Source organism: Chrysoperla carnea, chromosome 5 (genome assembly GCF_905475395.1).
Source record: "Chrysoperla carnea chromosome 5, inChrCarn1.1, whole genome shotgun sequence".
Classification (NCBI taxonomy): Eukaryota; Metazoa; Arthropoda; class Insecta; order Neuroptera; family Chrysopidae; genus Chrysoperla; species Chrysoperla carnea.
In genome coordinates this window covers 48440880-48458504 of record NC_058341.1, presented here as the reverse complement: position 1 = coordinate 48458504, position 17625 = coordinate 48440880, and the positions used below count along the sequence as shown (strand labels likewise).

Here is a 17625-nt window from a genome sequence, read left to right as displayed (position 1 = left end):
TCTAATTAACATTTACTTATCTAAAAATTGATAAATAGTTTAGAAATCATCTCCTGAAGGATTCTTACAAAGTTTGCTGACTAAATTTGACAATTAAATATATTTTTCAATGATTGAAAAATCGAAAAGTGCCTATATATAGTCAACTAATTCACTTAATTGTAATGTAGTTTGCATACATCTTTTAATTTATGAGGTATGTAAACCAAAGTATTGTATTTTACTCTTCATTCATTCCCAGAATTTAGCCAATTTCTAATTAATCCTTAGCCCTAGGTTTGAACAAAATTAAAGACAATTATCTTTTCAACCCACTTCAAACAAAAAGGATGCGGCTATCAATTCGACTGTATTTTTTTATGTGTGTTACCTCAAAACTTTCGACTGGGTGAACCGATTTTGATGATTCTTTATCTATTTGAAACCTGGTGCTTCCCGTGTAGTCCATTTCATTTTGGTCCAGTTCTGACATCCATGAGAAAACCATAAAAGTCTGAAATTTGTATTAAGTATGCACGACAAGAGAATGAATAACTCAATATCACGCCAACCGATTTCGATGATTCTTTTTTTAGTGACAAATTACTTCATGTATTTCAGATTCACTAAAAATCACACAATAAAAAAAAAAATTATCAAAAAGAAAACTGCCTTCAAAAGAAAAACTATGCCAAGGAAACAACTCTGACAGAACAGTTTGCTACATTTAGCTTGACTGACACCGACTCCGAAAATAACAATAATTTTATATACATTATATTATCGTTATTTTTTTACTTTTTAGTGCATATTAATTTGTTTTGGAATTTTTTTTTTTTTGAAGTCGGTTTTTTTTTTGTTAAAAGTTTTTTTTTTTTAATGGATTTTTATGTCTTTGTTTTGGAAGCTAATTTAATATAATGTGACAAATTGTCCAGGACAAAGTTGTTTGTCGTCCACCGGTACAATCATTTTCAATTATTCTTCAACCTGTTGCGTCCTGAATTTCTGATCAGCGAATATATTTTCTGCATTTGTAGATGTTTGGCTTAAGGGAAATAAATAGAATTTACCTATACTTTACTCATGCAGAATGAGTAGGTGCTCTCTTCTAGCATTGTTTTATGTAGAGCAAATAGCTTATCGCACTTAAGCTTGTCACCCCAATTGAGCCAAATTTACTTGTCGTAGTAGGGGTATTAATAAGCTGTTTGTCATTGCACGGAAAATCGTGCAGAAAGAAAAAAAAATCCCGCAGAAAAATGTTAAACTCTGGCGACTTGTCTACTATACATTCGAGTGGTAAGTAATAGTACTCACATCATCCGTACTTCTAGCTTCACTTAACGCAAAGTACGAGATAAATAGACGAAGGCAGCTTTAGTATAAATATCGATCAACTGGCTACGGTTGACCCGCTCTAAACAAAATCTTTTCGAACCAAATTTTGTAAAATTTTTTTGCATCTAAATCTTACTGCTTGTCCAATTCGTCGCTAAATGTCTCTAAATGCTATTGCCTCCCTTGCTTAAGCGTAAATCCTACAAATGAGAGGATGTCTTTAAAATTTATAAAATATTAAAAATAGAAACATTAAATTTCAATAATACAACTTTATTAAATAAATAATCAGTAAATAGAACATTAAATATATTTTCTTCCGGTCATACACACTGAAAACATTGTATAAATATTTGTAAATAAATAAAATTTGAAACAATGTTGGCTTTTGATTTTTTATTATTTTAAAATAAAGATGGATTTGTTATATTTATTTTTGATTATTTAAACATAAAACATAAAAACATTCTATAAGTATAATACGAATATCAACTTTGAATTAACGAAAAATATAATGTCTTTTTAACAAAAATACGTTTTAACATTTCTTTTAAGTACATTTTTATTATATTTCATTAAAAAAATAACACGAGTTGTACAATCATTTATAAAAGTTATGTAACTAAATATTTTTGTGCTAATGTATCAGCGTTTAGAGTCACCCAATATATTCAGGCAGCATATTTGCTTCAAACTAATCAAAATGAATTACGGTGACATGATAGCAATAAAATGGCTAATTTGTTGTTTAGTGGGCTAGTGACGGGTTTAGTATTGAGGAGACCATCGAAAAATAGGCGCGGGCAATTAACTGTCACATCGAAGATTATAACTTGGGAAATGTCTCCAGCGTAATATTTAAAGCTTAGATTCCCATTTGTTAATAAGGCTTAAATTCGAATATTTAAACGGTTTATTACCCAAGGGCGTAGGCTGAGTCAAATCAAATTAAAGATGGCATTACTTTACTAAAACATTCGAATTATTTGTATATGAAATTCTGAAGTATTAATATAACGATTCAGCGGTGGTATGGATATCGGTGGTTATTTCCGAATGTTTTTTCTCACGTCTCCATAGCATAACTTCCTTGACATAAAGTTGTTTGCGAAATGACAGCCGCACCAACGCATTTTGGCTTTTTCAAATATTATTTTCTTCATGCGGTCAAGTTATCATTAAATATGGCCTAAATTTATCACTGAAATACTACAAAGAAAGTTTAATATATCTCGACATCTTAAGTAGATTTTCAGATTTTTCACGATTTTCTTTATTTATGGGCATAAATTTGTACAAATTTGTGATGGTAATGCTGCAGCAATCGTTAAAGGTTTGATTAGAGGATAATATTTATTTTTTAAAACAAGTCTTATAAAAACAGCAAATGTCACGCAAACTAATTACAGAATACCTATTTTGTCTATTCATTATTTCACTACAAAAATTATTTAAAAAAGGTATATGCATCGAAGATATTTCTGTATAAATGTTACACAACATTTATATATTTGTACCACCTCGTATAATTTTAAAATTTCATATTTTTGTTATATTAATATTAAATGAATACCTGACTAATAAATTGTACATTCTGGTTGCACTTTTTTCACGTTAAAATATAAAACAATAAAATACTAATTATATTAATAATAATTAATACTTAATTAATTACACTAAAATAAAATATAATTGCCAACAATTGCAGCAAATGAAAATGCTAATAAATGTACAAAAATATTTTTGGATAAAAGTGATGGCGCTGAATTACACCCATCTGTATTACATAATTCACAAAATTCAGTTTTGATCGTATTACTATGTAACGGTTGCTCGCATTTTCCAGGAGCCACTAATGAACTTTGATATCCACATGAGCGTACAATATGACGAACACCAGAATTTTGATCTGGAAAAGAAAGTTGTAAAAGTTATAAAAATTTTTGTTATGGTTGTAAATTGGCGAATTTTAATATTCCGCTATCCGTCGTTCAATTCAGATGGAATTCATATATTTTGTTAGGTTTCTAAAAAGTAACATATGAACTATTTAAATGGAAGTGGAGCCGATTCGTGGAGCCTGATTCGTCTACTTAATATTTATTTTAATAATATATATTTTTCCAATTTTGGAGCACGCATGAGAAGAATGAGAAAAAAAATTTCTCTGCGTTATCGAAGATGCTTTGAACAGTGTAATCGTGTTGAAAACATCTTCAAATTAAAAGTTATTTGTAAATTTCCGAATTACAAAAATATAAGACGACTATTTCCAGTATAAGTACGGAAAAATTGCACGCTGATGAATCACGAGTTGGAGATGTTCGATTGTCAGGTCGGGACCATTTCAGAGTTAATAATTTCAATGTTATTCTTGACAATCTGCATTCTCAATTGCGAAAAAGATGTTTAATATATGAAAAGATTCAGGAAATATTCTCGGCTATCAATGAATTTGGAAATTTGGAAAATAAAGAAATTCGTAACGATCTAAACGTTTAAGAAATTTTTATTTCTTAGACCTCGAGTTTTCATTACCTAATTTGTGTACTTCCACGCGTATTGCACTGAAAAAATGATAGAATAAAATTTACCTTCTGACTTATTGATACTGCAGAAGTTTATTTAAAAGTTAAAAAAGCCTAACCGGTAATTTGCATTTCGATCAAAATTTTTCAAATTTTGGGAAATGATAGTTTCAATCATTCTAAAGAAAAGTTTCCATAGTCACAAGTCATGAAAATGCCAGGATTTCATGTTATAGCTAAATTAAAGTTTGGAAAATGTACTCATTACATCTAATTTGTGCGTAGTAATGGAGCGGCTTTTTTCGCTTTTCCTAGGGGTGATACTAAGGCTAAATCCAGCCCTGTTTATTAAATACCTATCGGAAAAATCTCTTGACAGGAATGAAAATCAGGAACAAATTTGAATTTTGAAAATTACTCAAGGGGTCCCAAGTTTGAATCGATTGTAAATCATTTTTAATTTTGTAAATTTTCAAAAAAATATTTTCTTTTAGATCGAAACATATTTTGTGGTTGTATGTTTCTCACCTCCCGTTTTTTACAATTTTGACGAAAGAAAGTTCTTTTTTTCTATGAAAACCCTTTACTAAAAGGATGTACTAAATGACATGGACTTAGTCCATTTTTTAACTTACTGTATTCGATAGTTTTCATGCAGGAGTTTGGTTGAAATGGTGTTGACGGATATTTCAATGTGCAATCTAACAATATGGCGTTGCCTTTGTTGAAGGGATCATTACAATTGTCGTCTCTATCGGATTGACAAATGAAACATCTAATGGCATCTCCTGTAAAATAAAACAAACACAAATATAGTTTACAAAAATTAGTTTCCATAGAAAAATGAAATTTGAAAATGAATGATAAAATTAAAATAACATAAATAAACTGGACAAAATTATTTCATGTGTTAAAATTAATAAATTTGTGAATTTTGATAATTCTATCTTAAATATCGGTTAAGGTAGTACGAGAGCACTGCAATTTTTGATTTAGGGTTGATTTGTACCTTATTTTCAAATTTGTTGATGAATTTTGTTATAACTTTATGAATGTATACGAAAAATAAGAATACAATTTTTCGATATCTACCTTGGTTTTCTAAAGCTAAATAATTAAACAAAATTTTTAATTATCGATATTTTGAAAATTACTTCAGATATCTTACTTTTCGTCTTATATTGTCAAGTTATAATTCACCATCAAAATTGAAAATATATATTTTTTTAAATTTGTGTCCCCACTACCGTGCTCATACATCCTTAATTAGTCGGGCACAAATGTTTTCTTTTTGTTTTCAATAAATTATTAGGGTTTTCAAAATAATTTTTTTTTTTATATTTCTACTGATTAATTTTGGAGAAATCTATGAAAACATATCATCCATCTACCGTTTTACTATAAAACCAATGTTAAATATGCCTACTTTTGAAGTCATTTGTTTATTTAAATAATCGGGAAAGTTTCAGAGTTTTCCCCCAATAATTTTCAGAATTGATTTAGATCTAGTCCAACTTCATATTAAAAAATCAAGCTTTTTATTGAAAATTTTGTCTTGGTGCTCGTATATTCTTAAAACAAGCATATCTAAACAAAAAATAACAACAGAAAACATTTATTCGATATTCATAGTCTGATGCTTAGAATTAGTAATTTTGATAAAAAAATTCTAGGTACTTTTGTTTCTTCTTCCAAACATCTTTCTTATAGTTGCAAAACACTTATAAATAAATCCAAGAAAATATAAGAGTGAAGGAGAACCTTTGCATGCACTGAGCAAAACACCTATATAGAACAGGTTCTGGATGGGGTTGAGTGTGCAAAATATGAGTACCACATTTTGTCAATTGATTCTTGATCAGAAAAGCTTATATATTAATATTGTGAATCTTGCCAGAAACCATATTGGTCCAATTTTTGTATACCCCCCTCCTCCAAAGAAACAGTTAGTTCAGCTTTTAAAATGGCCTTTTTTTCCAAACATTAAACTGTTGATCGCTCGAAAACGAAGAAGTTTACGAAAAAAATCACAAAGAGCCTTTTTGACGTTAAATAACCTATAGAATCAAGAGTAACTTTGACTAGATTCAAAAAAATGTCATTTAACTGTTTTTTTGGTGGGGGGGGGGGTATACAAAAATTGGACCAATAGGGTTTCTGGCAAGATCCAGAATATTAATCTATAAGCTTTTCTGAACAAGAATCAATTGACAAAATGCGGGACTCATATTTTGCACACTCAGCCCCATCCAGCGCCTGTTCTACTATAAATCCAAGGAAATATACGGAGTAAAGGTGAACCTTTGCACTGAGCATACACTCCCAACTCTTGCTAAGAGTATATGACTCATAAAATAATAAATTATTAACAAACAAATATTTTAATTAAATTTTATTTATCATAAATTATTACCACAAATAATTATGTAAATACAGAGAAAATTTAACTGAATTAAATTGAATCGTTGTTAGTTACTCTATAATTTCATTTCCTCAAAACGAGTTTTTTCTTACTCGAGACTTAAGTATTTACAATAACAATACAGTAGAATGAATGAGTTTAGAGTTTAAATTAAGTATGACATACGCAAAGATGATTAAATTTCTAAATAAATAAAAAGATATAATAAAAAAAATAAACTTCATTCATAATTATTTTAATTGATAATGTCGACCAAATTTAACCGTACTTCATATTATTTTTACTTAAAGATGATTCAGAATAATTACACATATTCTACAAAAGTAAAGAGAGGACATTTTAAAGAAACATGTAATAAATCGATTAAAAACAAGTGAAAACAAACAATTGACGGAGTTAATTGTTGAAATATCATTTACAGACAGTGTTGATTACTTTATCACATAACACATACTTACATGTCACACATACATAACTGATATTCCCACATAATACATACTATACAATTTGCGCTCTCGCGGGTAAACAGTGATGTTTACAAATAAAAATGTTTCAAACAAAATTTATTATTTTTTTATAAGGAACATTTTTTACATTTAAACTTTTGTTCTATCTCTAACGGCTTACAAGATGGGTCCTACGGACCCAAGACCCAATGGACCAATGTTGCTCATTTACGAACTCTACCTCACTTTTTACGTCCTGAGTATGCTGTAAAAGTTTCAGCTTCATATCTTTTTTCGTTTTTGAGTTATCGTATTGACAGACGGATGGACGGACAGACAACCGAAAATGGACAAATTAGAAGTTTCTATGAACACCTATACCTACAAACTTTTCGTATCATCTATGATATATTTCATATATACATGGTATAAAATTAGTGCACGAAACAGAAAATTATAACCCGTCAGCACTCGTGTCAACCGTTGGGTTATCTTTAGTCGCGTGGTGAGAGATTTTCTCATGCGTTAAATATTCTTTAACTTTGATTACGTGATTATTAAATGATGTTTGAGAGTGAAAATATTAGAGCAGTGGAATAATCAAAATAATTAAATTCATGTTAACTAATTTCATTATGCTTCTATCACAAGTTTTTTTAAAACTGAGTTCGACTAATATTGAACTAACGAAAGTAAACGTGTAGATACACGAAAGTAAACGAAAATTTGCAATGTTAATATTTTTGGCATATACCTTTACGCTCGTGACGAGAAAAATTCTCACAATTTCCGAGGAACTTATATTTTCAGTTTCAGGAATTCTTCAGGAATTGTGAGAATTTCTCTCATCAAGAGAGTAAAGGTGTAACCAAAAAAAATTTCGGAATCTTTGGAAATTTTCGATACTTTTTGTGTACTTTCGAGGGATTGTTATAAGAAAAAAAATGTTAATCGTAAAATGAAAAATTTTTCTACCTAGACTACATATATATTACCTACGCCAACAATCTTAAATTTCTAAACATTAAACTAATTTTGAAAAAATCCAGTTCTTAAGGAGATACGCAAGGATTGAATAATACTAGGGATTTCCATTTATCGTTCAAAGTTGGCTGAAAAAAAGATGAATCATATAGCTTATCCTTTCAATTGGATATTTCTATATAAAAAAATAGTAGAGTTTGATAAACAACTATCTAAAATATTTAGAAAATCTTGTAGTTAATAATACCATAAAAAAAGAAGGTTATCGATAATATAAAACCAAAATTTTAATTTAATTATGAGTTCATCGAAGATCCATCATTTGATGATCAGAGACGACTATAGTTAGAGTATTGATGATTGAAGAGAGATATCTATATTAGTTTATAAGCAGTACTTACACACAATCTTAATATATATATTTCTTGTGTGCGTGTGTATGTAATTGAACTCCTCCTAGACGGCTGGACCGATTTTGATGAAATTTTTTGTGTGTGTTCGTGGAGATTCGAGAATGGTTTAGATTTACAATTTGGTCCAGTACAACTGTTTTTGAGGGCTCCGTACCAAAAAAATGAAATTTCATTAAATGGTGGGAGCGCATATAAATCATATCACATTATGTATACTATGTGTACTATGTATTTTTATATATAATATATTTTTGTAGTTGCGTGGTATTGTAAAGCTACAAATAATACATTATTTGACTACAAAGCATGTATTTGGTTTATATGTATGTACCTTGCAATAAACCAAATTTTTTTTTACAATACTGTTGGTTTACAATCACCTTAAAAATGCTTCCATATAAATGTGTCTATCTATAGCCCCTGAGAGTTTATCTGTAACACTGAGTGACACCCTACACTATTATAGTTAAAACTGAGTTACATGATGCACGATGACTGAAAGGTCATTTTGGTTAAATGTCCATCTCATTTAATGATAGATGGTCACATAAAATGTATTAAATATCGTCTAATAAAAATGATTAATATTCTTACTTTATTTTAAAAATTTAATATATTTTTTATGTAATTATTATAGTTATTAAGTATCAGTTGAATAAATTAAATTATATAATCAGTTTTAATTTGCCCTCATTTTGTTTATTTGTAGATATTACTTACCTGTACGATTATTATCTATTATTTTAAATGAAGTGACTAATTTATGTTAATTTTTTTTGGAATAATAATTTAATTTTTTTTTTTTCTACAAAAGCCTTGATTTAAAATTTTTTATTTATTTGTTTATATGATGGCACTATAATTTTAGTGACATTTTCTACAAGGCCGCATTGCGATTAAGTATCCTAAATTCAGATAACCCAGTGGTGGATTTAGCTTATTTCTAATGTGTATCCTTAACATTTTTGGTAATCATACTTAAGGTATAGTGTGAACTATAGTTTCGCCATCTGTGAGAGAAATTATACGAAGTTATCGGAAATGAATCTTGGTAGGTAATGTAAGCAAAAAGAAATGTTTGTGTTAGAGATACACATTTATATGAATGTGTGGGTAAAAATAAATATGTGTTGTTATAAAATTTTTTGAACGTTTTTTATAAATATTTTTTAACATTCAACTAAAATATAAAAATTTCCAAGCGCTAATTTGTTATTTACAAGAAGCTAATTTTTTGAAAAAAGGTCATACTTTATTTTGTATGAAAAAAGAAAAACAGTTTTCACTGTAAAAACTGTTCCATAAGCCTATATCAGAATAACAATGACAGAACTATACTGTAGGAAACGCAAACGCGGGAAAATTGTTTCCTTTGAGATATGCCATTCCATAAAAAATGGTGAAAAACTGATACATTTTATTTCTAATGCAATATACCGTAATTATTAAAATTTTCTAGAATTTCGTTCATTTTTTGCAGATTTGAATAAATATACAGTGTGCCGCTTTTAAGATGATGACACCCCCATATTTTCGTTATTCATAGGAATATCGATTTTAATTTTGCACTATCATAGGGTAATGGATTTATGATAACAGGAATCTGAACTATAAACTCAGCCTACTACAAATTGGCAAATAGAATCGATGCATAATATTTTGCTTAGCGTTAGCGATATCGAATTATTAGAAAAACTTGATGATCATTTTTTTATACTCATATTTCGATTTTCATGACAAAATTCTCATTTTTAATTTTTCCATTATTTTGGTCTATACCTTTGCCTCTTTATATTAAATGCCAAATATAACTATCAGGATTTTAAAACAAAAATTACGAAAATTAGATCTAGAACGTATGATTGACCTATTCCAAGATATTTAGTCTTTAGTATCATTGATTTTGAATTTCACTTCTGGGGGTCAAAATCTTATTTCCCATCAAATATAAAAATCACGTTCACTTTAACTTGATGATGATTGTTTTCGACATTTTCCTACTTTTGGGACACCAACAATATAACAGCTTTTTAAAATTAAAAAGAATAGCTTTTTAAAATAAAAATATTTGAGTATTTTGACTATACAAATAGTAATTTTATTCTTGAACGCAAGGGGAATTTTAAACATTAATTTAATTTGTATTTATTATTTTAAATATTTGATTGAGCGTAGTAAATTTTATTATGTAAATTATTAAAATTATAATATCAATATTTTTAAATCCTTATAAAAAAACCTGCATCCCCGATTTGATAAAAGTATCTATCCCCCATATAACAAGGGAACTAGATTAACTCTGTACTCAAAGTAAATAATTTATTTAATAAAATGTTTTGATGTGGGTTGAAATAAAAACAATTAAATTTAATAACAAAATAATTTTTATTTAAATTTTTTTTTATTAAATTATAACATTTTTCAAAAATAAAAGAAAAAAAATTATGCCGTAAATATTTACAAAAAAATAAATTTTAAAACCATGTTTTATAAATAGCACTTATTAATATAATTTCTACTTGAAGAAAAATTACGCTTTTGAGATTCACGTATCGGAAAATGAGTCATAGTTAGAGAGATATACAATTATTCTTTAATAAATATAATACAAATTTTTTTTGAAAAATATAGTAGGTGCACCATATAGAAGCCGTAATTCTTATGAAAAAATTAATGAGAAAAAATCAACCACGGCTTTAAAAATCTTTAGAAAGAGTTTAATATTTATTTTATATGATCAAATTTTTATTTCAAAATTGGATTTTTTTTTTTTGGAAAGGGTATATATATACGGTTAAAAATACTGGTACACCTGTATATTTATCAAAGTACAGCTTTTGCTTTATCATCCTAAGTCAAAGATTTCCCAAGGTTTTTTTTTTGGTATGCCATGGAAATTATTTATTTGAAATTTCGGCTATGCCCATTCAAAGCATGATAATAAAACAATTAGCTATTTATTACTAGGGTTGCCAACTGTGAACAAAAATTAATAGTGGAACTTAAAATATATAATCTTCAAATATTACATTAAAATCTTTTGTTTAAATATTTTATTTCGCAATTTCTTTATGTGTAGAACTATTCGTATTTGATGGAAATCTATGGTTGGCAGCCCTAATTATTGTGTACACATTAAGGTATCAAGAAAGAAATTAGAAAAGAAAGAGAGAGCTACTTGAGAAAAAATAATTTTTGTGTTTAAAATTATTGCAGATTTTTGGACGGATACCTGATGTGACTTGGATTTTCAATTAAAAATTACATTTTCACATTTTTAAAACTAATTATTAATTATTATAATTTACACTAAAGTTTTTATTTAAAAAATATACACAGAATTTGTTCGATTTTTATCGGAAATTTTCGATTTATTATTTTTTGCTGAGATTCAATTCCTCCATTAAAATTTGTAATTGTGATGTCATTTTTTTTTGTACAATTTTTTTTAACTAAAATGATAAGATGCCGAAAAGGCATTTCATCCTTCACCAAAAATAAAAATTAAAACTTAAAAAGTAAAAATCTACGATTGTTAATTTAAAAAAAAAAAAGGGGGACGAAAAATATTCGGTAACTCAAAATAAGGCCCATTTTACAGCAAAAATGGCTGGTACTAGTGAGAATATTTGTGTTGCTACATTAATATCAATTGATCCAGGGGCAGAATTACATCCGTCATGATCACAGGTTTCACAAAATTCAACTTTAATGTGGCTGGCTACAGGAGCTTGTGGACATTTTCCTACAGGTTCATCAACATGTTGCCATGAGCAAGATCTTGCTACAGTACGTTTGTCATAAACTGGAAAAGAAAATTTTGTTAAATTTTTAATCTCAAATTCAAGGCCTTAGAAAAATTGAATATAGTAAGGTCGTGTCGATATAATATTTTGTGTTTTGACTAAATATGGCGATTTCAAATATGATTGCGACTAATTCGTAATTTTCATTAAACAAGATCGTCGGATTCTATTTATTTTTCTATTTTCGGAACTTTAGACACTCTGACGAAATAAGGAACACATATAAAGATCGACCTTACTATATCCCATACATTTAAGAACCTTGCTTGAACATATGTTAGGCCAAGGAGACACGAGCGTAAATATAGTTGTTAAGAAGAACGATCGATAGTTTTAACGCTAGTTTGTCCTTGGTCTTAAAGAATGGTTCACTTACTGATTTGGACTTGTTTACGGCATACAGCTTTCATGGACGATGAGAACGTTGTAGGTGTAGTTAATGATGAACAGTCTTGGGTTAGGAAGTATGGTGTTTCACCCCAATTACTACGCGTTGTAAAACTTGCATTAAAAGGATCATCACAATGTCTGTCCAAATTTGACTGGCAAATATAACAACGAATTCCAGCCCCTGAAAATAAATAAAAAATCATTGAAAATTATTTGAATAATTTGACTTTAATTTTGTATAATAAAAGTGAAAAAGTGCGGTATTTTCAGTCATGTGAAATGAAAAATAAATTGCGAAAATATTAATTGATAATAATAACCGCAATTTTATTAAGAATGCGATTACATTCCCGGATAAATAAGTTCTCGAAGAATGTGATTCATGTGGTGTGATTGTGAAGTTTCATTGGTATCGTAATCTTTTCCCTTTATATTATAAATGTGAAAGAAAGTAAGGTTGTTTGTTTTTTTGTGACGCTTTCGCACAAAAAACTACAGAATTTGATTTAAACTCTACAATAATATTGCTCATAATTTAGAGTAACACATGAGCTATAGCTGATCTATATGAGTTATAGTCTGACATTTCACTGCGCTATCTATGAGCATCATTTTGAGCCATAAACATAAAGATTTCTGTAGAAATGGTAACGGTAAAAATATAAAAATGGTAAAAATACAATTCATGGCCACCTGTTCTGATATACTCAATGAATTGTAACTATTTTACCTTTAAACTATTTTAACTATACATATATTTTACTTGTGTAAGACAATTCCTACCCCTATTTCGAATGTTATGGAAGGGGGATAAGTGAGAGCAAGGGAGGGGAAGGCCATAATGCGGTGGTCTTTACCAGTCTTTACTCTTAAACTCAGCGAAGCGGGCGAGTATCAAGCTGGTATGATATAAATTAGAAATAAAAAATCTTGGTAATTTAAAAGAAATATGGTTTTAACTATTGCAGTAATAATTTCTCAAGTTAAAATATTCCGAATTCATAATTTCTTAACAGAATAAGAAAGTTTTATTATTGAAATGAATTAACTTAAAAATTGAAAGAAAAGAAGCACAAATTTTTATCCAATTTCTGCTATAATTATTATTATAAATGGAAAGTGGAATCTGGTAAATTAATTCTTTATACTTGTTGGAAATTGTTGATATGGATTATTGAAAATGTATTTAATATTCTTTTTACTATATATACTAATACCTAGACGGAATCTTGTGAATAAGCGATAGACATGAAACGGACATGAAAAATTTTTAGAATCCTTATTTTCAAATTTGAAGTTCCAAGGAAACTACAATAATTACAAATTTATTCTAAGGAATCACTATTAAATTTTTTTTTTAATATTTCAGAAATGCCAGCACTTAGAATAACCAAATAAAACAGCAAAAGTACCTAATGGCGTCTTATTATTATTCGAAAACTGTTTTATGAAAATTATCAAGACATAATTCTATAAAATTGATCAAACAACTTTTTGAAGAAATGATACCGTTTAAAAAGCCTATAGTTTGATCGTATTTAAAACCGTCCAATTCGTAGTTCCTCCTTTTCTCACCCAATTCGTGTAAATTTGAAGTAACTAAGATTAAAATATTCTGGTTTTCCGATTCGAATTTCTTGAATATTTTATTGCAAATTGAAATAAATGACAAATCGAACAAGTCAAAATCATTAATTTTTATTTTTAAATTGAATGGAACCACATTTGGATTCATTTAACGGCGCATATTGTCCAGATTATAATGTGTTGGTTGAATTTTCTGAACAAAGAATAAGGAATCGGGTGTGAATTTTCAAGACAAAAAGTTGCAATTTTGCTGTTATCGTACTTCAAAGAATTTGTTGATCCTTAATGGATATCTTTGCCGAACGCTTATTTTGTACAAAATTTTATTAATAAGCCGAGAACTATTCTTGAAATAATTATTGAAATTTTATGAAAAATTATGGAAAGTTTCAGAAAGCTCATGAATGATGTAAAGGAAAAAATTGCCACTACAAGCGAGATTTCATTTTCAAATTGACTCGAATAACTGTCGATTACATTCTTAGCAATTCAAACCATAGACTTAGTTCATTTTTTGAAACGTATGTTTATCTAAGAGAATTATTAATGACATAATATAGATTACACATTAATTAATTGAGTTAATTAAGTAAAAACTATATGCTTTAATTAAAAATATCATTTATTTGGTTTCACTATGGAAAAAAATTTTTTCCGGAGGACAGACAAGAATAATATGACAAATTCAATAATTACTATACCGTGAAAAATATCATTATTATATTCAATTGTTTGAATTTTCATTGCAAAAGATTTTCAAGGCTTTATGACTAAAAATTATATTAGTTTTTTACTATAGAAAATATCATGCGGAGAAAAATGATGATTATAATAAATTGAAAATGTATTTTTTTTTCTATGTGTGATATGAAAAAATGAAAAGAAAAATCTATCTATTTTCACAGAGAAAAATTGTTAATGAATTTACTTACCTAACTTTAAAAAATCACACGTTTAATTTTGCTACTAAAATATGGAAAACACATTTTCATCGAAAAAACTGTTTGTAAATTAAAAAAATTTCATAAATATTTGACGCTAGTCATGCATTAACAGAGATCCGTAAGGTATAAATATGTTAAAAGCTCGGAATCCAGGGATAGTCAATGAATCTTTATAAAAACTGTTCGATTGCATTGTTTAAAGTTTATTTAAAGAAGTTATAAACAAAAATTTGTACGATCTGAACCAGTGGGGGACACCCCTTCTTGGAGATGGAAAAGTTTCTGCTAAAAATGAAAACGGGAATCGATAGAAGGATGAATTCTAAGCAAAAAAAGTCATTTAAGTATATTTCGAAAAGTCAATGCTTGAAATTCAGAGTATTTAACGTCAAATAACTGATAAATTTGAAGTTTTTTTCAGAAAGTACATAGTTCACTTTTTAAAGTACTAAAAAAACCATGAAAATGGAAAAAGTTTCAAATCATTTGCTTGAAAATTGACGGAGTTATAATGAAAACAAAGTTTTTCGTACCTATCATTTAATATTATATTCAGCACAAAAACTGATGAATTGATCACGGGAACTAAAATTAATACTTGCCGCTTTTAAATTTACCTTATTTAGGTACTGGCAACATGTTCAAAAAGTTCTAGCAGTTTCGAATATAAATTTTTTTTAATTATTGCAATTTAAATACAAAAAAAATCCTTTATCGTTAAATGACTCGAAAAAAAAAAAATTAAAGAAAAAAGTTTTAAAAATTTTGCTAAAAAACCTACATTTTTACCCTCAAAACTTTCTTCTGTAACTTTATTATTTTCATTATAACTCCGTAAATTTTTATGCAAATGACTTGAAACTATTTCTATTTTCATGGTTTTTTTCTTATTGCTATAAAAAGTGTACTATGCACTTTCTGAAAAAAACTTCAAAATTTTACAGTTATTTCACGTTAAATACTCCAAAATTCAATCGCCAATAGCTCGGAAAGTATTGACTTTCGAAATATACTTAGATGACTTTTTTTGCTTAGAATTAATTCATCCTTCTCTAGATTCTCGTTGTCATTTTTAACATAAACTTTTCTATCCCCAAAAAAAGGTGTCCCCCCTGGGCGAGATCGCACAAATTTTTGTTTTTAACTTCTTTAAGTAAGCCTTAAACAATGCAGTCCAACAGTTTTTATAAAGATTCATTGACTATCCCTTGATTCCGAGGTAAAAATCTAACGACTCTCCACTACATGAATTTGTGGTGCATTAAATATGAGAAGTTTGTGCGTGAATTATTCATGCAATTTATAATAATTTCTATGATTTTTGGAATAACATGCAAGATTCAAAATGTTTTATGAATTTTTTATTGATATTGAGAAAAATTAGTTTTGTTGCTGGGAAATTCATTCAAGGTTAAACTTGATTAGTATTAGTGCATAAAATACGTGTGGCATTTGTATGGAAAATATTATTTATTTAAAAAATTGAACATGAAATGATAATAAAATTATGTTTTCACTTAAATAATATGTTTGCAATTAAAATTAATTGTTTCCTGCGAGATTTTTTTTGGAAAATTATTTGTAAAATTATTATCAATGTAAGCTTGTAAGATAGTTAATTTAAAATCAGAAATCAATTTTTATAGAGACTTATTGCTTATTGAAGAGTTATACTTAGTAGTTGAAATACCAGTTGATATAACTCAAGATAAAAAAAAAGCAGGGAGGTAATGAATAAACTGTTTTTTGACCTACAACTTGTCAAAAAAACAGAAATTGGTTTTCATTTTGCATGTGATTTATCGGGAAAATCAACTATAAAACATTGAAGCATCAGACATATAATATAAACTAAATAAATACTATTGGTACAAGTAAAGTCATTATAAAATATCTTAAAAAGCATTCCACGCTTTTTTACGATTAAATGATTTTTTTTTAATTGAAAGAAATTATTTTCTACCTTTATTTCAGCTGGTTACAAAAGCGTGTTTTTTAGTTTTTTGAAATTATTATTTATTTTGTGTTTTTTAGTTTTTTAGACTATTACTTATTTATCAAAAATTCAGTATAAATATGGTGGGAGCGCAAGTAAATGTATATATTTTCAGATATGAAAATCCTGAATCCTGAAAATCATTATCAGGATAATCAAATAAACTTATTAAATTATTGTATTATCACCGGCCCTTGATAAGTATTTCAAATAACGAGTTAAATAAGACGTTTTGAAGGGGTTCAAAATCATGCTTAATGTTTCCGCTACATACTAACATACATACATACTAACATACGTATGTAGCTAATAAAAGCGTGTTAAAAACTCGTGAAATTTTAACATATTTAATATTGTATTTTATGACATCCCAAGCTATTTGCCTCCATTTAACACATGCAATGTTCTTATTTATCAATTATATTATATGCATGTTACGTACATAGTAGTACTCCTAGATGGAAGTAACTGTATTGAATAATTTTTAATAAAATTTTAGAAGGGCTACGAACACCTTTTACAAACAGAAACAATCGTAAGATAATTTTATCTGGCACTCCTTGTAATATTAAAATTAGGTATATAAGTCACCGAAGATGTGTGGATGTATGATGCAAAAAAAAAAAATAAAATCACAACCTAATTTTTTTCCTATTACAAAACCACTGTTTATAAATAATATTAGGTAACAATTTTATGTTTGTAAACAATATTGGTGAGGTAGTTTATTAAAAGTCTTCACGGATGAGATCATCATTTGAATGATATCAGAATTAAATGTATATAATA

The 17625-nt window shown here is 27.8% G+C and overlaps 1 protein-coding gene across 2 annotated transcripts in view; it reads right to left on the bottom strand.

Annotated features, from left to right (window-relative positions):
* Nucleotides 1–1739: 1739 nt before the first annotated feature.
* Nucleotides 1740–17625, bottom strand: part of LOC123300924 — a 41676-nt gene continuing 25790 nt past the window's right edge. Inside the window, exons 2-3 of one of the 2 annotated variants that reach the window (XM_044883605.1) lie at nucleotides 4484–4636; nucleotides 1740–3229 (exon numbers count right to left, since the gene is read on the bottom strand). In XM_044883605.1, coding sequence (XP_044739540.1) covers nucleotides 2997–3229; nucleotides 4484–4636 — 386 coding nt within the window. In that variant the 3' untranslated portion in view covers nucleotides 1740–2996. Of the gene's footprint in view, nucleotides 3230–4483; nucleotides 4637–11513; nucleotides 11919–12295; nucleotides 12491–17625 lie in introns of those variants that run through there. The other variant, XM_044883604.1, reaches the window with a different exon arrangement.